Source organism: Onychomys torridus, chromosome 7 (assembly GCF_903995425.1).
Source record: "Onychomys torridus chromosome 7, mOncTor1.1, whole genome shotgun sequence".
NCBI classification, from domain to species: Eukaryota; Metazoa; Chordata; class Mammalia; order Rodentia; family Cricetidae; genus Onychomys; species Onychomys torridus.
In genome coordinates, this window is record NC_050449.1 from 15,756,962 (window position 1) to 15,776,440 (window position 19,479).

A 19,479-nucleotide genomic window follows, 5' to 3' on the forward strand; every position below is an offset into this window, starting at 1 on the left:
TCTCATTTCTTGACATCTAACTGACTTTTTAAGGGGAGGGACGCTGGGACAGAAGCCAGACCTTTTGCACACTGGGCAAGGTCTCTATCTCAGTTATATCGGTACTCTGCTCTGACTGACTTCTGTCAGTGATGCCCGGAGCTCTCTGTTTCTTCCTCTGTGCGACTAGACCTTTTACGTGCAGAGACAGCAGGAGAGGAACACCCACTCACTCCTTAAGCTCACTGACATGCCATAATGAAATGTTTAGAGTCACTTATAAGCCAAGTAGCAGGGTATGGCCTGTGATCCCAGCACCTGAGAGGCTGAGGGTCTCAATTTCAAGCCTACCTAGACTACAGAGGGAGACTATGTCCCCCAAAACACAAAGAGTTGGAGGGCCCACAGGGTGGAGAAGCTTGCTGCCAAGCAGATAACCTCAGTCGGATCCTTGGAACCCACAAGGTGTAAGGAGAGAGAGCTGACTCCCACACCTGTCCTCTGCCCTCCATGTGCATGCCATAGCATGTGGACGAACACACACACACACACACACACACACACACACACACACACACACATAAATGTAGTTTCTAGAGAAAGGAAAAGGCTGAGTATAGAGGCTGAAGAATGAATGTGTGTGCACTATCAGGGCTAGGCCTTGAACTGCACCCCCGTGTGTGTGTGTGTGTGTGTGTGTGTGTGTGTGTGTGTGTGTGTGTGTTTATAGTTGAGGCAGGTCTGGACTTAATTGCCCGGCCTGAAAACAACTGATGAGTATGACGGCATACCCTTTAACTCCAGCTCAGGTAGGTGGATCTCTGTTAGAGACCAGTCGGTCTGCATAGCAACTCCAGGACAGCCAGGGGTGGGGGGTGGGGGGCAGGGGGGGATGAAAATAAAATAAAGCAGCCAGTCTATACTCTGTGTCTCAAGAAGTTTCCTTTCACCGAGTGGTGGTGGCACAGGCCTTTAATCCCAGGCAGAGGCAGGCAGATCTCAGTTCCAGGCCAGCCTGGCCTACAGAATGAGTTTAGGACAGCTAAGGCTACATAGAGAAACCCTGTTTTGAAAAACCAAAAAAAAAAAAACAAACAAACAAAAAAAAAAAACAGAATAAAAAAATAAAACAAGCAAGTAAATGAACAAAACTCCCAAACTCTTCATCCTCCTGCCTCAGCTTCCCAAGCCAGTGCTGGAATTACAGGCCTTTTACTCCTAGGCTTAGCTCTAAGAAAAAACATCTGCTGGATGGGAGTTAGGGCTGCTGAGTTTAACAGTCTGCAGCTGCTGGTCAGGGTCAGCCTCAGCCAGGCCTCCCTGGATCTCTGGGCTCTGCAGGGGCTCTGCTGGCTGGGGTTGAGGAGGGAGTCCAGTGGGGGTGGGGCAGGTGCTGTGCAGGTGACGTCACAGGTGCCTGAGAGGATCAGCATGGCCTCCCAGCCTCGGACTGTGCTCATCTCTGGCTGTTCTTCAGGGATCGGCCTTGAACTCGCTCTTCAGCTGGCTTGTGACCCCAGACAACGTTACCAGGGTAAGGACTCGCTGCCTAGGGACACAGTCTCTAGCTCTAGCTCTTTAATCCCACCCTCCTGGGCCTGGGACACATAGAGGGAAGCTTCTATTACACTCACTTAGGTAACTCTCCCATCTCTTAGATGTTTCTTTTCTGAGATTTGTTTATTTTCATTTTCTGTGCATAAGTATTTTGCTTGCATTTATGTCTGTACACTGCCCTTTGTACCTACCTGGTGCCCTGGGAGGTCAGAGCGGGTGCTGCATCCCCTGGAACTGGAGTCACTGACAGCTGTGAGACACCTGTAGGTGTTGAGAACTGAACCCCAGTCCTCTGGAAGAGCAGCCAGTGCTTGTAACCTCTGAGCCGTCTCCCCAGCCCCTCACATGTATTTCTTGAGTGCTGGATGGCAGATAGGAAAAGTTATGAATAAGAAACCTGTGCATGTGTACGTACACACGAAGATGTAGACCAATTTGTAGTGTGTTTGCCTAGCATGCACAAAGCCCTGGGTTCTATGCCCAGTTGTGGTGGCACATGCCTGTAATCACAGCACTCAAGAGGTGGACAGGGATCAGGAGTTCAAAGTCAGCCTCAGCTACACAGCAAATTCAAGACTAGCCTGAGTTACATGAGACCCTGTCTTGAAAGGAGAATTAAAAAAGCAAACAAACAAAAACAAAAACAAATCAGCCACAAGCCAGGCCCATGACAAGGCATATCTGAAATTCTAATACTCAAGGGGGGAGGATTCTGAATTCAAGGTCAGTCTAAGCCACATAGTGATACCTATCTCAAAACAAAATAAGCAAGCAAACGAAAATTCCTCAGCTCAGGGTAGTGTGCAGTGGGAGAGGGAGGAAAGAGAGGCAATAAGATTTTTTTTAATGCAGGTTGGAAATGGTGGTACAGGTCTGCAATCCTAACATTCTGGAGCAGAGAGAGAGAGAGAGAGAGAGAGAGAGAGAGAGAGAGAGAGAGAGAGAGAGAGAAGCATGCCCAGTGGTAATAAGAGCCAGGTAAGGTGGTATAAGCCTGTAATCCCAGCACTCAGGAGGCAGAAATGGGGATCTCTTTGAGATTGAGGCCAGCCAGGGCTACAGAGCGAGAATTGACTGCTCTTGCAGAAGATCCGAGTTCTGTTCCCAGCACTGACATCGTGGCTCACAATCATCCAGGACCCTAGTTCCAGAGCACCCAACAGGCACACACTTGCAGACAAAAATAGTCATACACATAAACTAAATAAATAAATCTTTGGTGGCGGGGAGTGCTGGGGAAGAGCTGTCCCAGAAAACATCTCAAAGGAGGCTCCGAGGATGGTCACTGACAATGTCCCCACTAAGCCGGATTATAGCTCCAAGATGAAACTCTTACTGTCTTAAAGAGCACCTGACCTTGGGGACTAAAGAGGCCTTTAACTGCTGCAGTGTGCAGTGTGTGGCTGTGCTGTGCGGGCCATCCCCAGCTCCTCTGACCCAGAGCGTGTGGGAGAGGAAGCTGGCAGACATTGTCGCTTTAGAGCCAGCTGCCAGGGTGAGGACATCACCCTAGTTGGCAGAGTTGGTTCTCCCAGCCTTCTGGGTTAGAGGTGGGCATAGCTGTGAGTGTGAGAGCATGAATTCCTCTGTGAACAAAGCCGCATCCCTGTGGATGGGTATCCATCTCCTAAGGGGCCTACAATAGGCTCAGCTGGTAAAGGTGCTTGCCACAGAGCCAATGACCTAAGTTCAATCCCTGGGATTGAACACGTGGTGAAAGAAGAAAACCAATTACTATAAATTGTCCTCTGAGCCACACACACACACACTCACACACACACACACACACTCACACACACTCACACACACTCACACACACTCACGCACACGCACGCACGCACACACTCACACACGCACACGCACACGCACACACTCACACACACTCACACACTCACACACATACTCACACACTCACACACACTCACACACACACACACACTCACACACACTCACACTCACACTCACACACACTCACACACAAATAATACACAAAATAAAAGCAAAACATTATTTTTCTTTTGGCTTTTTAGGACAGGGTTTCTCTGTAGCTTTGGAGCCTGTCCTGGACCTCGCTCTGTAGACCAGGCTGGCCTCGAACTCACAGAGATCCACCTGCCTCTGTCTCCTGAGTGCTGGGATTAAAGGCGTGCGCCACCACCGCCTGGCTGAGTAGAACACTTTTTAAAAATAATATTGCTAAAGGAGGTTGGGTTTCTTTTGTTGTTGGTTGCACTGTGTGTGTTTGTGTGTGTGTGTGTGTGCACGTGTGTGCACATGTGCATGCATGCTGAAGACAGAACTCAGGACCAGCTGCTTACTAGACAATCCTGCTACCCTCAGCTACATCCCTAGTCTTTTGTTTTGTTTTTGAGACACTGCCATGCTGACCTTGAACTCAAGACCCTCTTAACTCAGCATCCTGAACATTGGGATGGCAGGCACATGCCCAGATAAAGGCAGTGTTAGCTACCTAAGACCATTCTAAAGGCATCTAGTCTATCATGTAATCCTACCCAGTGGGGAACTCATTCATTCTCTTCTTCCTCATTTTAGAAATGGGAAACTCATAGTCTGAGGCTGGGGCCCAGTTGGTAGAGGACTTGCTTAGCGCAAAAGTCCTAGAGATGGCCAGGCAGTGGTGGTGCACACCTTTAATCCCAGCACTCAGGAGGCAGAGGCAGGCAGATCTCTGAGTTCCAGGTCAGCCTGGTCTACAGAGTGAGTTCCAGGACAGCCAGGGCTACACAGAGAAACCCTGTCTCAAAAAAAAAAAAAAAAAAAAAAAAAAAAATCAATCAATTAATCAATCAATAAAAATAAAATAAATAAAAACAACAACAGTAGGTCTGAGAGACAGCTCACTTGATAAAGTGGTTTCCACACAAGCATGAAGAAGTGAGTTCTATTCCCACACCCAGATAAAAAAGCCAGGCTCAGCACTGGAAAGGCAGAGGGAGGTGGAGCCTATCTGATGAGTTCCAAATTCAGGAAGAGACAGTCTCAAAAATAAGGTGAGGCTGGCGAGATGGCTCACAGGTAGAAGCATTTGCCTCTCAAGCCTGACAAGCTGAGTTCACACCCCAGAACCCACAGTGTAAAGAGAAAACTGACTCTTCTGTTGTCCTCTGGCATGTGCCATGGCCATGTGCTTACACACACACACACACACACACACACACACATTTAAGTTGGGGGGAGGTAGTTGTCTCCTAAGGAATGACATCCAGAATTATCCTGTGGCCTGTATACACACATGGACAGACACACACATCCTACAGAAACACACAGAGCAAAGGAGCCCAGCACCTGTCCACTTCTGCTCTCTGCTTCCAGTGGTGGCCACCATGAGGGACCTGGGTAAGAAGGGGCCGTTGGAGGAAGCTGCTGGAGAGGCTCTGGGGAAGACACTCAGCGTGGCCCAGCTGGACGTGTGCAGTGACGAGTCAGTGGCTAACTGTCTCAGCCACATCGAGGGGGGACGAGTGGATGTGTTGGGTGAGACTTAGAAGCCCTTGGGGTCACCCACATGTACACATCGACTCAAGTATTCACCCTTAGCAAGATGACAACTTCTAGCCCTGGGTAAAGGGGTAGACCAGTTGGCCAAGAGTCAGGAGTACCAATCTGTTAATTAGAGATGCCAGACTTTTGGGGAGGGGCAGCCTGGGAGAGACATCCTCACATAGAGAAAATCATATGTGGTTGGGAAAATTACTTCAGTGAGTCACTCGGAGACGAGAGGATGATGAAGCGGCCACTCATGGCCTCATGGAGCCTGCTAAGGCGGCTGGGTCTGGCCCTCTTGGTGCAGTTTGGGGAAAGACAGGAATTGCTCCTGGATGGTACAACAAAGGTTTGGTTGCTCATAGCTCTTCCACCCACTCTCCCAGGCCCAGAGGCCTGGACAAACTCCAAACTGCTTAACACCACCTAGATTCCACATGTCTCCTCCTAGACTTGTTCCGGGACTCAGGCCCTGGGCTTGACCTCAAACAACACTCTCTGCACACCCCCTTAGTGAACAACGCAGGAGTAGGCCTTGTGGGGCCCCTAGAGGAGCTCAGCCTAGCTACTATGCAGAACGTGTTCAACACCAACTTTTTTGGGGCTGCCCGTCTGGTCAAGGCTGTGCTTCCAGGCATGAAGAGGAGACGACAGGGCCACATCGTGGTCGTCAGCAGTGTTATGGGACTCCAGGGTGAGTCTGGGGACCCCCCCCCCATTCAGGATTAGAAGGGTAGCAAGTAAGTTTTAGCTCATAGTCCAAACAAACTCGTCTTGAGAAGGATTCTGAAGCCCAGGAAGGAATGTTCTGGGATTGACTTACTTTTATTGTCCTGGTCTAAGAGTAAGCAGTAATGAAATGCATGTCATAGGCCACCTTCCACATCCCAGAATCAACTCCACTTCTGGATACACCTGACACATTCTTCCACTCACATCCCTGAAATCCAAATGAATCATCAGAGCTCCTCCTCCTTGACAAAAGCCCCCATCAGGCCCTAGGGATGTAGACAGTGTTGGAATTGTGAGACTCAGCAGAAAAGACAGATCGATTTGTGATGTCTGCCATGGACCTATTCCAAAAGCCACCTACTTGTTGTCATCTATGCTCCTGGGATCTTCTTCCTCCTCGAATCCTTCTAGACTCCCTCCTCTCCTCCTCCTGGACATACTCTGTGATATGACTCCTTCCCCAGCCACCCTCCAACTGCTCTGGCTATGGAGAAGAATTAACAAGTCGCTGTGCCCATGGACCTCGAGGATGCCATAAGTAAATGGACCGTGCTATAGATGGAGGGAAATAGGGCAGTTTGCTGGGAGCAGGTAGAGCTGAAGGGTGGTGACACATTATCCAGAACGAGCTCGTCCTATGCTATGTGTGCCCACTGCACAATTCCATACACCCCTGATTCTGTCCCCTCATTCAAATGCTCAAATCCTCCTGGCTCTGTGTTCCAAAGGCCTCATCACACCAGGACCCACAAAGTCTATCACTGGCACACACCCGAGTCCTCCTCCTCCTCCCCGTCCAGGTGTCATGTTCAACGATGTCTATGCAGCCTCCAAGTTTGCCCTGGAAGGATTCTTCGAGAGTCTCGCTATCCAGCTTCGACAATTCAATATCTTGTGAGTCGGGCACCTAGGCAGCCACGGGAAAAGGGAAATGGCGATGTGGGAGACAGTGAAGAACAGAGTGTGGAAGGCAAGTTAATAAAGCAGGGCACGAAGGAGGCTCAGCTCCTTGCTGAGGACTGGCAGACAGTCAATGGTTGCTTGGGAGGAAGAGAGATTTCCTCAGCGGTGGGGCCACTGGTGAGGAGCCCCTCACCCACGCTCTGTAAACAACCCCCATGAAACTCGCTGGGTCACAAAAAAAAAAAGACATGAAGATAGAAGTGGGGGACTGGTTAGAGGAGAAGGAGGGGGGTCAGCAGGAGTGGGAGGGATGAGAAGAGGTGAATACATCAAAGTACATTGTGTGCATAAGATACCCATTATTAGCCGGGCGTGGTGGCGCACGCCTTTAATCCCAGCACTTGGGAGGCAGAGCCAGGCGGATCTCTGTGAGTTTGAGGTCAGCCTGGTCTACCATAGTGAGTTCCAGGACAGCCAGGGCTGTTACATAGAGAAACTCTGACTCAAAAAAAATTTTTTAAAAAAGAAACCCATTATTACAAATAATTAATATATGCTAATGAAAGCCTTTTTCAAAGTGGGAGGAGGAGGGAGAGAGGAGGGGAAACAGGCTGAGGAGGTGACTGAGAATGAAGAAAGATGGAATATTATGGAAGAGGGCGGGGCTACAGCTCAGTAGAGCACTTGCCTGGCGTGAGAAAGACCTTAGGTTCAATCCATCCCAATGCTGCAAAATAATAACAACAATAGTAATAAATACTAAGGAGGGACCAGACCTTGTAGCACACAATGTCCCAGCACTCAGGAGGCAGAGGCAGGAAGGTGTCTGTGAATTCAAGGTCAGCCTGGTCTACAGAGTAAGTGCTAGAACAGCCAGGGCTATGCAGTGAGACCCTGTCTCAAAGTAACAACAACAACAACAATAATAATAATGATGATGACATCTAGGGTAAATGAGTGAGGGCGATAGGCCAGTGAGTGAGTTTGCAGGAGCCCCACATCCAAGCCTTGGCCCTCTTCCCAGCGTCTCAATGGTGGAGCCAGGCCCAGTCGCCACTGACTTTGAAGGAAAGCTCCTGGCTCAGGTTTCCATGACGGAGTTTCCAGACACTGACCCTGAAACCCTGGGCTACTTCCGGGACTTGTACCTCCCAGCCTCCAGGGAGCTCTTCCGCTCTGTGGGACAGAGCCCAAGGGATGTGGCCCAGGTGAGTGGGCAGACACTGTGGCTCGGAATGTTGGAGAGCTCGGTAAGTCCTCGAACTCAGCGTCCCCTCCTACAGGTCATTGCCAAGGTCATTGGTTCCACCAGACCCCCACTCCGCAGACAGACCAACGCTCACTACCTCCCACTGACGGCGCTTAAGGCCATGGACCCCTCTGGAAGCCTGTACGTGAAAACTGCCCACAGGCTCCTTTTCCGTTGGCCTCACCTTCTCAGCCTTGGTCTTCGATGCCTGGCCTGTGGCTGCCTCCCAACACGTGTGTGGCCTGGATGAGCGGAGCAGAACTGACCCTTCCCACCCTGGGCAGCTGGGTTCTGCCCCTACATCATACAGACTCACTCATTCACTCATCCAGGCCCTTGGGGGAAAAATGACAAGGTCTCAATGTGTAGTCCTGGAACTCACTATGTAGACCCGGCTGGCCTCAAATTCACAGAGATCAGGCTGACTCAGCCTCCCCAGTGTTGAAATTAAAGGCGTGCACCACCACACCCAGCTAACTTTTTTTGCAGGGGAGGGTTTGAGACAGGGTTTCTCTGCATGGTTTTGGTGCCTGTCCTGGATCTCACTCTGTAGCCCAGGCTGGCCTCGAACTCACAGAAATCTGCCTGGCTCTGCCTCCCAAATGCTGGGATCAAAGGCGTGTGCCGCCACCACCTGGCACATTTTTTGTTAATATGTATGCTTGCACGTGTGCTGGGGTGCCCCCAGTGGCCAGAAAAGGGCATTAGATCCCCTGGAGCTGGAGGACAGTGTGTGTGAGCTGCCCAGCATGGGCACTGGGAGCTGAGCGGTCCTCAGAAGACGGCCCTCTTAGCCACCGAGCCACCTCTCCCAACCAAACTTTTTTTTCTAAGTGTATGCATGTGTGTGTGTGTGAGTGTGTGTGTGTGTGTATGCATATACTCTGTGTGTAGTGCACATGCATATGGCTATATGTGGATGTATATGCATGGACACTTGTGTACATGTGCAAATGGAGACCAGAGGTTGGCATCTTCCCCAGTTGCTCTCCACCTTATACAGTGAGTCAGGGTCTCCCAGCAGTACATGGGTTAGGTGGTGGTGCACATCTACAGTCATAGCATTCCAAGATGCAGAGGCAAGAGGACCAGGAACTCAGAATCATTCCTTTGATCATTAGGCTTAAAGATGGAGATAAGACCTCCTTTGGAGCTCCCTAAGGACCCTTCCACCCTCTTCTCACCTGACTTCATCATTCCCCACATTACCCGTTTTCAGTGTGCTAGGTCTTTCCACCTGAGACCCTGAATGGTATAGATATGTTAGAAAGTGGGTGTAGAGGGTAGAGGGCTGTTGGGGTAACTCAGGGGGCAAAGGCACTTACCACCCAACCTGACCATCTGAGCTTGATTCCTGGGACCTACATGGTAGAAGACCAACTCCTATTCGTTTTCCTATGACCTCTACATATGCACTGTAGTGTTCACACACACACACAAGAAAGAGAGAGAGAGGTGTAATTTAAGATTTCACAAAAAAGGATTCCTTGCAGTTTGGGCTCCAGTGGGAGGCAGAGGGGGTGGAGGGGGTTCAGGCTGGGGCTTTGCATCACTCTGGATTTCCTGGGGCTGAGGCCATGAGCCCCTGGACTCACCATACATTCCTATGCTGCTGAAATCACACTGAGTCAGACTCAGCTGCATAGAAGGGAGAATCCTCATCGCTAAGAGTAGTAACGATACAAACAAACACAGCAAAGGGAAGCTGGTCTTCAACACTGGCTGGATGCTATTGGGAGACTAACCCAAGTTCAGACGATGCTGGAGACTGGCCCACACTTGGCTCTGTGTTGTCACACTCCTGCAGCCTCCCAGACCTCCCAGCTCAGCAGGACAAACCCATCCTGCAGCTACTCAGGCTAAAAGTCACCTGAGTTTCTCTCTTGACACTAAAGCTAAGGTTTTCTCCTTCCTTCCCTCCCTCCCTCCCCCCTCCCTTCCTCCCTCCCTTCCTCCCTCCTCCTCCCTCCCTCCCTCCTTCCCTCCCTCCCTTTCTTCCCTCCATCCTCCTTTTTCCCTTTCCTACTTTTTTCTTCTCTCCACACTCCCAGGAGATTCCAGCATGCCAATATTGTGATCTAACACTGAGCAGCACTCTACCATCCTTTATTATTTACTTTTTAATGATATATTTGTTTTTATTTTCTGTGTATGAGTATATGTAGGCATGTATGGGTACCAATTGCATGCAGTGCCTGAAGAGGCCAGAAGGGGGCGCTAGATCTCCTGGAACTGGAGTTGCAGATGACTGCTGTGCCGCTGATATGGGTACTGGGACCCTAACCCTGATCCTTTGCAAGCATTGCAAATGCTTTTAACCACTGAAGCATCTCTCCAGCCTAGTGGTTCAGTTGTTTGCATCAATGTAGAAGGCCCATAACACCCAAAGTGACACTCCAGGGAAGCCAGCAAGCCCTTCAGGATAGCAATCCTTCAGGGTAGAGATGGGCTTCAGAATGCTCACACAGCAATTGCAGAGACACAGACCTGGGCCAAGTTATCTCATGAATTCTGGCACATGTGTGAAATGATGTGTTCATTCTAATGTTTATATAACAGCAAAGCACCCTGGAGACCGCCCATTGATACACCAGTAGCAGACCAGCCCCAGAAATGATTATACAAGACGGAATGCATTGCAGGTTTGAGAGAGAATGAGGAAGCCTGGCCGGGCTTCTACAGAAAACACTCTAAGGTGCATATTCAGGAAGAGAACTCAGCAAACGAGCAAGATGGCTTAGTTGGTAAGGCACTTACCACCGAGTCTGATAGCCTGAGTCCAGTTTCTAGGGCTCACATTCAAGAGGAGAAAACCAGCTCCTGTAAGCTGTCCTCTGACTGACACACTCGAGGTGTGGCAAGTTCACACCCACCTACCCCCCCACCCCACCCCCATCACAGAAATAAACACATGTTTAAAAAGCAAAACAAAGAAAGAAAGCAAGTTCCAAACTTGGTGTATAGTATGCTGCTCTCAGTGGAAAGAATGTATTTTTCCACTAAAACATTCTGTCCTGATAATTTTTAAAATATGATAAAATAGTCACAATGTAAAGTTTAGCATCTTAATTTTCTTTTCTGAGTTCAGGCTCTAATATCTGAGGCTGGTCTCCAAGTCCTGGCCCTCCCACCTCTACTGTAAATGCTAGGGTCATAGGCCTGAGCTGCCACACTCAGCACAGTCTTTATTTTTAATTAGTTCATGGGGTTGGAAAGATGGCTCAGAAGTTAAGAGCACCATCTGCTCTTCCAGAGGTCCTGAGTTCAATTCCCAGCACCCACATGGTGGCTCACAACCATCTATAATGAGATCTGGCCCCCTCTTCTGTATACATAATAAATAAATAAATCTTTAAAAAATCATTTTGTGTGCATTGGTGTTTTGCCTGCATGTATGTCTGTGTGAGGGCATCAGATCCCCTGAAACTGGAGGTACAGACAGTTGTGAGCTGCCATGTGGGTGCTGGGAATTGAACCCAGGTCCTCTGGAAGCGCAGCCAGTGCTCTTAACCGCTGAGCCATCTCTCCCTCCCCCAGCTTTTGTCATTTTTAAAAATTAAAAACAGAAGCTGAAGAGATGGCTCAGCAGTTAGAGTGCTCATTGCTCCCACAGAAGACCCAGGCTGCTTTCCAAACACCCATGTTATACAACTCAGCATCATCTGTAATTCCAGCTTCAGGGGCCGCCAAGGGGACAGCACATGTTACATACACAAACACACACACACCACACACACCACACATACAGTACACACCACACACACACAGCACACACACACATAACACACACCACACACACACACAAACCACACCACACACACACCACACACCATACACATACAGCACACACACACCATACACACCTAGCACACACCACACACACCATACCACACACCACCACACACCATAGACACACAGCACACATACACCACACACACACCACACACCATGCACACATCACATCACATACACATCATACACATACACAACACACATATATGCCACACACACCATACACACACATACTATACCACACATACACAATACACATGTACATACCACACACAAACATACACACAAATAAAACAAAATAAATTTTAAAAAGAAGAAAGAATATCACAGAGTAGAGTTACTTTCATCTATTCAGTTTTGGTTTTGTGTGTGTGTGTGTGTGTGTGTGTGTGTGTGTGTGTGTGTACACGCACGCTTCTGCATTGTGGAGATCTTCGGACAACTTCAGGCCTCTCCTCTCTCCTGTCTCCTGTCTTCTTGTTTCTGTGATGCTGTGCACTCCAGGGCTGCTGCTCCCTGAGCCTCTGGGTCTCTCTCTGTCTCCACCCCCCTCCCCCCCCCACCTCTCCTTGAAGTGCTGAAGTGCTTGAAGTGACAGATGGGCGTCACTGAATCTGGCTTCTCACATGAATTCTGGGGACTGAACTCCAGTCTCCAGGCTTGCAAGGCAAATGCTTACCCACGGAAGCATCTCCTGGCCCTAGGGTTTCTGTTTTGTTTTGATTTGTTTTGGGGGTTTTGGGGGGCCAGGGGAGTGTTTTTCGTTTTTTGTTTATGAAACAGGATTTCTCTGTGTAACAGTCCTGGCTGTCCTGGAACTCAGTTCAAGACTGGCCTTGAACTCAAAGATCTGCCTGCCTCTGCCTCCCAAATGCTGGGATTAAAGGTGTGCACCACAAGGCTTGGATTTTTTTTTTTTTTGGTGGGGGGGGGGGAGGGGAGTCCTTAGGTTTGTTGGTGTGTTTTTTTGTTCTTTTGTAAGACCAGGGATGGTCTTGAAATTACTAAATGGTTGAAGATGACCTTGAGCTCCTAATCTTCTTGCTTCACCTCCTGAGTGCCGGGATTAAGGTGTGCAGGACCATGTTTGGTTTATTCCGTACTGAGGACAGAACCCATCACTGCTGATGTGCCAGCTGAGCCACAGCCCCACCTGCTTCCAAACAGCGTCTCGCTATGTAGTTCAGGCTGACCTTGTCTTCACGGTGATGCACACCCAGCCTTTTCCCAAGTCTTTCTATTGGCGGTTACCTCTGTGAAATAAGACCATCTTTCTTCCCTCTCCAACTCCATCATTCCTTCGCTTGATACACTTGTTAATTTTTCAGTCTTTGTACGTATGTATATGATGTGTGTGTCTGTGTGAGTGTGTGTGAGTGTGTGTGAGTGTGAGCTCCCATGCGCCGCAGCACACACGTGGAAGTCACAGGACAACCTCGGCTGTCAGTCCTCAGCTCCCACCTTGTTTGGGACAGTCTCTTGTTCACCACCGCCAATGCCAGGCTGGAGCCCTTGGGCCTCTGGGTCCCCTGTCTCCCCCTCCACCTGGTGTAGGAGTGCCAGTTACAGACAGGCTGCTGCATCTGGCTTGATGTCCATCTGGGGCTCAAACTCAGGGCCTCATGCTTGTGTGGCAAGTACTTCCCCCTAAGCATCTCCTTGTCCCTGAGATGTCTCCCAGCCCCCCAGCCCTCCTACCTCTTTTTTGGTGGAAAGGCTTGTGCATGTTGCCCAGGTTAGCCTTGACTTCCTCAGTTCAGGTGATTCTCCTGCCTCAGCTTCCCTGACAGTTGGGGCCACAAGTGCTCATGTCACTTTGCCTGCTGATGACTTTCTGATCTCAGCCTAAATGCTGCTTCCTCTGAGAGGCCTTCCTTGACTACCAAGGTGCAACAAGCTGGCAGGTCTCTCCTATTCCCATACTTCATACCTCTCCTCTCTCCTGGGCCACCAGGCTGGATGCTCAGTTCTAGTGCAATGAGACTCTCCAGCACCCTGCCAGGCAATCACACCCAGAAGGACAAACACCAGACAGACAGACAAAGTCAGCTTCTGAATTTTCCCTCCCTCTCAGCATCAGGCTCCTTGTGAATGCCCTCACTACCCAGATGGGAACCCCTTGTACAAAAGGCAGGGAGACTATGTTGTCCCAAGAGGTGAGGAAGCCAGGCCAGCATCCACAGCCTTGGGGAAATTAAAGGTAGTGATCAGAAGCCCTCTGGGAACTGGGTGTATCTTGTTATCCCCATAGTGGGAGCTGAGGCAGGAGGATTATGAGTTTGAAGCCAGCCTGGGCTTCTTAGCAAGTTTGAGGCCAGCCTGTGCTCCACAGTGAGTTTAAGGCCAGCCTATGCTAAAATACAAACAGCTGTGGAGACGGCTCAGAAGCAGTTGCTGAAATCCTGAAGACTAGTGTTCAGATCCCTGAACCCACAGGATGCCGGATGCAGTAGCAACAGAAGCAACAGCAGTTCAGGAAAGAAGCAGGCACAGGGGTCCATACCTGTAATCCCAGCACTCAGGAAGTAGAGGCAGGAGGATCAGAAGTTCAAGGTCATCCTCAGCTATTAAACAGAGGCCAGCCTAGGGTACTTGATGTTCTTGGAAACTACAGGGCACTCTTGATGGGATCCACGGCAGAAACTGCGCTTTTCTGGGGCCTCAGTTCCTCTTCTGTAAATTCATGGCGTTGCTAGGGAAGACTTCGCTGCTCTGTGTTGGACAGGCTAAGGGTTTAACCAATTATCAGCCCTTGCCAGCTACATGGGTACTGGTAATATCTTCTGGCCTCCTGAAGCCTGCCTAGCCTTTTCCCGGGAAGCCCTGGGCTGAGTGCCCTGGAGGAGGCGGGAGGCCTCAGGCCACTCATCTCTGCTCAGATAATAAGTCCCTGCAAGGCCAATCCCCAGGTCCCAGGGAGGGGAAGGCGAGCTGGACGGCAATCCCAGCAGCAGCTGCTGCGGGCTGGAGGCCAGCACAGGCTGGCCCGGCCAGCCGCATTCCTGCGGGACGCGGGAAGCGAGGAGCCCTGCCAGTCCTCGGCTCGCTCGCGCCTCCTCGTGGCCACATGTGGACCTGACCATTTGTAAGTCTGCAGACCCAGTACTAGAGAGGCTGAGGCTGGAGGACTACCGAGAGTTCCAGGCCAGCCTGTCTACATAACGAGGCCTTGTCTCAAAAGCCAAAACACCAGCGAGTAGGTTGTAGGGCTGTGGCTAAGTTGGTAGACAGGCCGGAAGTCCTAGGTTCCACGCACAACACCCATAAACTGAGCCCGGCTGTGCCAGCATGTGATTCCAGCATTTGTCAAATGAAGGCAGGGGGATCCAGAGTTTAAGGCCGGCCTAAGATATAGAGAGAGTTTGAGGGCCACATGAGACCCTGTTTCCAAACAAAAGCAAAGGCTTGGTGAGGTGGCCGAGGGGTGAGAGCACCTGTGGCCTGCCAAGCCTGAGGCCCTGGGTTTGATCTCTGAACCCACATGCCAAAAGAAAAGAGACAGCTCCTGAAAGCTGTCTTTTACCTTCACATGAGTGCACACACACACACACACACACACACACACACACACACACACACACACCTTTTAAAAGTATTTTCAAAGCCAGGCAATTCTTTACCAGCCCACAATCCGGTTTTCAAAATGACCCAGGGAAGCATCTACTCTTCCTCCCCCAGACCCCTGCTGTACCAGCTAAGGGGTTTTCTTTTGGTTGTCAACTTGCTACAAAGCTAGAACCATCTAGGAAGAAGCAATTGAGGGGTTGCCTCCATCAGATTGGCCTATGGTCTAGTCTGTGGGACATCTTGACTAATGATTGACGTGAAAGGGCAGTGCCACCCCCGGGCTGGTGGTCCTGAGGTGTCTAAGAGAACTGAGCAAGCCATGGAAACCAAGCCATTAAGCAGTGTTTCTCCATGGCCTCTGCTTCAGTTCCTGCCCTGAGTTCCCATGACGATGGACTATACACTGTAAGATCATATAAACCCTCTCCTCCCGAAGTTTCTTTTGTACTTATCACAGTGACAGAAAACAAAGTAGGGCACCTGCCCACCGTGATTCCATGAGTACCCTCTTCAACCCAGGATCTGGAGCTCGGCCCTATCATTAAGCATGCTGTGTGACCCTGTGCACGATGGTCAACCTCTCTGTGCCTTGTTTCGTAGATACACAATTTATAGCAAGTACTTTCTTCATTCTGGGACTCACTTTTTCCTCATCTGCAAGATGGGTCAGTAATGATGTCCCCATTCATTAGGAAAAAAAAAAAAAGAGGAAACCATGTCTGCGTCAGAAATACTCATGACACAGGATTTGGTGTTTCTGTCCTGCTCAGAGCTGTCCAATGACGAAATGAAGTGTCTTACTTTAATCATTGTTGCGACAAAATACCTGATGTGTGTCTTAGTTACCTTTCTATTCCTGTGATGATGGCCAAGATGATGACTAGAAGAAAGAGTTTGTTAGGGACTCACAACTCCAGTCCAGGGCCGTCGTGGTGGGGGAACATGGCAGCAGACAGGCAGGCATGGCGCTGAGCCGGGAGCTTACATCTGATCCATAAATACAAGGCACAGTGCTAACTGGGAATGGTGTGGTGTTTGAAGCCTCAAAGCCCGCCCACATTGACACACCTCTTCCAACGAGGCCACGTCCTTAATCCTCCCCAGCGTTTCCACCAACGGTCAACCAAGTATTCTAGAATATGAACTTAAGGAAAGAGGGTTTAGTTTAGCTCTCACAGTGCAAAGACACAGTCCATCATGGCAGAAGGCAGGGCCGCAGAGCCTCAGGCAGCTGGTCACGCTGTGTCCACAGTCAGGAAGTAGAGAGAGATGGCTGCTGGTACTCAGTTCATCTCCTCTTTTGTTCATTCCTAGCTCATGGAATAGGGTTACCCACATTCAGGGTGGGACTTCCCACCTCAATGAGCCCAATCTAGAAACTCTCTCACAGATGTGCCTAGAAGTTCATCTCCTAGATTATTCCAGATCCTGTCACAGTGTGCTGGAGAGGTGGTTCGGTTGACGGTGAACATGAGGACCCAAGTTTAACCCCCATCACCCACTTAAAAAGCTAGGCATGATGACACACATCTGTAACCCCAGCCTGGCGAAACAGAAACACACTACATTTGGCCGGCCGAGTTCTTGCCTCATTGGACTGGTGAGCCCCAGGTTAGACCCTGCCTCAAAGAGTAAGGTGGAGATGAAAGGCGTGATGGTACACACCTTCAATTCCAGCACTCAGGAGACCAAGACAGGTGGATCTCCATACGTTTCAGACCAATCAGAGATACATAGTAATGCCATGTCTCTAAATAAATAAATAAATATAAATAAATAAATAACAACGTGGAGGCCCAGAGAGACAACTCAATGGGTAAAGGCACCAGCCACCAAGACTGATGACCTGGCTTCCACCCCTGCAGCCCACAGGGTGGAAGGAGAGAACTGGTTCCTGTAAATTGTCCTCTGACCTCCAAATGCATACACATACAAGCACACATATACCATGTTCATATATAAACACACAGATATATACATATTCCACACACATGCTCGATTAGCCACCACACCAGGCACACAAAAGACAGTCTCTAGATGCTGATCAAATGCTTTTCATTGTATTTTGCTGGACCTGAGGTATGTGGGACCGGAGGTTGGGGGGACCAATTTAAAGAAAAAGGTGGCAGTGATGGAGCTCAGAGCCCCAGACACCCTCACCGTTGATCTATCTGCTGCCCTTGGCCCCTTAGCTTCACCCTCAACATAGGGAAACACTCAGTGGGGGTCAAAGGTCAAATCTCCCAGCCGAGTTTGTGGCTGGTTGTGTGTCAACTTGACACAAGCTGGAGCCATCAGAGAGGAAGGAGCCTCAGCTGAGCAAATGCCTCCGTGAGATCCAGTTGTAAGGCATTTTCTCAATTAGTGATTAGTGGGGAGGGCTCAGCCCATGCTGGGTGGTTCCACCCCTGGGATGCTGGTCCTGGGTTCTATAAGAAAGCAGGCTGAGGGAGCCAGGGGAAGCAAGCCAGTAAGCAGTACCCCTATGGCCTTTGCATCAGCTCCTGCCTCCAGGTTCCAACCCTGTTTGAGTTCCTGTCCTGACTTCCTTTGGTGAACAGCCAAATAAATGCTTTCTTCTCCTTCTTGCCAAAAAAAAAAAAGCCATGGTGTTTCATTACAGCAATAGGAACCCTAACTAAGACAAAGGGTGCCTCCTTGAGAGCCTAGGACTGTTAATAGACACCAGCGTTCTGGAGCCTTCCAGACTGGAGTTTGACCTGCTTCAAACAACAAACAGTGCTCAAAATCCACATGGAAGGAGAGAGTGGGCTCCAGCAAGTTGTTCCCTGATCTGTACATGTACAATGAGAGAGAGAGAGAGAGAGAGAGAGAGAGAGAGAGAGAGAGAGAGAGAGAGAGATGGTGGCCCTGAAATCCTAGTATCTGGAAACCTGGAGGGAGGGACTTATGCTTCCTAGTCTGGTCTTCTGAGTGCTAGGATTATGGGCTTGTTTTGCCATACCTAGCTCACTGTGAGCTGTAAGATTTAAGGAGAAAATGCATCTTGGGCTTTTAAGTTCTCAAGAAATGTCCTTACTCAGGAATGATTTTGTCACATCCATGGCTATGTTCCTGGTGTGCTGAACAGAGCCAGACTCAAGAGAAAACTCTTCTGGACAAATGCACATTAGAGTCGTTTACAGACATCAGACACCATGCAAGAGGCAAGGCTGTTCAAGCTGAGACCAGGCTGTTGCTCAGTTGGTAGTAAGCACCCACCAAGCTGGGAGCCCTGGGTCCCACCCCAGCACCACTTAAACCGTTTGTAGTAGACATGCCTGTAATCCCAGCATTTAGGGAGTACAGGCAGGAGAATTAGGAGTTGAGGGTCATCCTTGGCTACATAGTGATTTCAAGGGTAGCCTGAGCTACATGATACACTGTCTCAAAACTATAATAATAATAATAATAATAATAATAATAATAATAATAATAATAATAATAATTTGTCCAGGCTGGCAGATGAAACCTCAAACAGAATTTCTCTGCAACTCCTGCTGTGTCCAAGCCAGATCAACATTCTCTTTAACACACACACCACACACACCAGCCAGTGAGACTTTCTGGAAACAGAGCAAGGCTTCTTCCAGGAATATGCCAAGTGTGCTATGTTTTCCTCCCTGCCTTTAGAATGTGTCACTCACTTTCTGGGAAAGGGGACTGACATGGGTCAAGAACAATGGACAATGGACCTGATTTACCAGGAGCGACCATCGCCCGCAAGGAGTGGGAAGCCTAGTGGGTGCTTGCTGGGTACAGACACTGAAGTCCAGCTCAGCAAGAGCTGTGTGTGTGGGCATTGAGGGGGTAGCATGGTGGGGAATGTATCTGTGGGCGTGGGGCGTGTGTGTGTGTGTGTGTGTGTGTGTGTGTGTGTGTGTGTGTGTGTTTGTGTGTGTGTGTTTGTGTGTGTTTATGTGTGTGTGTGTTTGTGTGTGTGTGTGTGTGTGTGTATGCACACTCACGCATGTGCTTATGCCCTGCTCTCCACCTCATTCTTTTGTTGTTTTTTTCAGGACAGGGTTTCTCTGTGTAGCCTTGGCTGTCCTGAAACTTGCTCTGTAGACCAGGCTGGCCTCAAACTCAGAGGCTTGTCTCTGCGTCCCGAGTGCTGGCATTAAAGGGATGCACCACCGCCTGGCTCCACCTCACTCTTTGAGACAGGGTCTCTCACTGAACCTGGAACTTGATGA

The 19,479-nt window shown here is 49.6% G+C and overlaps 1 protein-coding gene across 1 annotated transcript; it reads left to right on the forward strand.

The window, feature by feature from the left end:
- Positions 1-1,410: 1,410 nt before the first annotated feature.
- Rdh8 (retinol dehydrogenase 8) lies at positions 1,411-8,174 on the forward strand. The gene is made up of 6 exons (XM_036192425.1): positions 1,411-1,513; positions 4,870-5,031; positions 5,555-5,734; positions 6,573-6,666; positions 7,700-7,883; positions 7,959-8,174. The coding sequence occupies exons 1-6, from the start codon at positions 1,411-1,413 to the stop codon at positions 8,172-8,174; spliced, it is 939 nt and encodes a 312-aa protein (XP_036048318.1).
- The last annotated feature ends 11,305 nt before the right edge of the window (positions 8,175-19,479 follow it).

Excerpts from the sequence above, each read along its gene's own strand:
- Rdh8 (XM_036192425.1), top strand. The coding sequence starts at position 1,411 with ATGGCCTCCCAGCCTCGGACTGTGCTCATCTCTGGCTGTTCTTCAGGG. Across the intron at positions 5,032-5,554 it reads GGGACGAGTGGATGTGTTGG|TGAACAACGCAGGAGTAGGC; the intron begins GTGAGACTTAGA and ends ACACCCCCTTAG. Across the intron at positions 6,667-7,699 it reads CTTCGACAATTCAATATCTT|CGTCTCAATGGTGGAGCCAG; the intron begins GTGAGTCGGGCA and ends CCCTCTTCCCAG.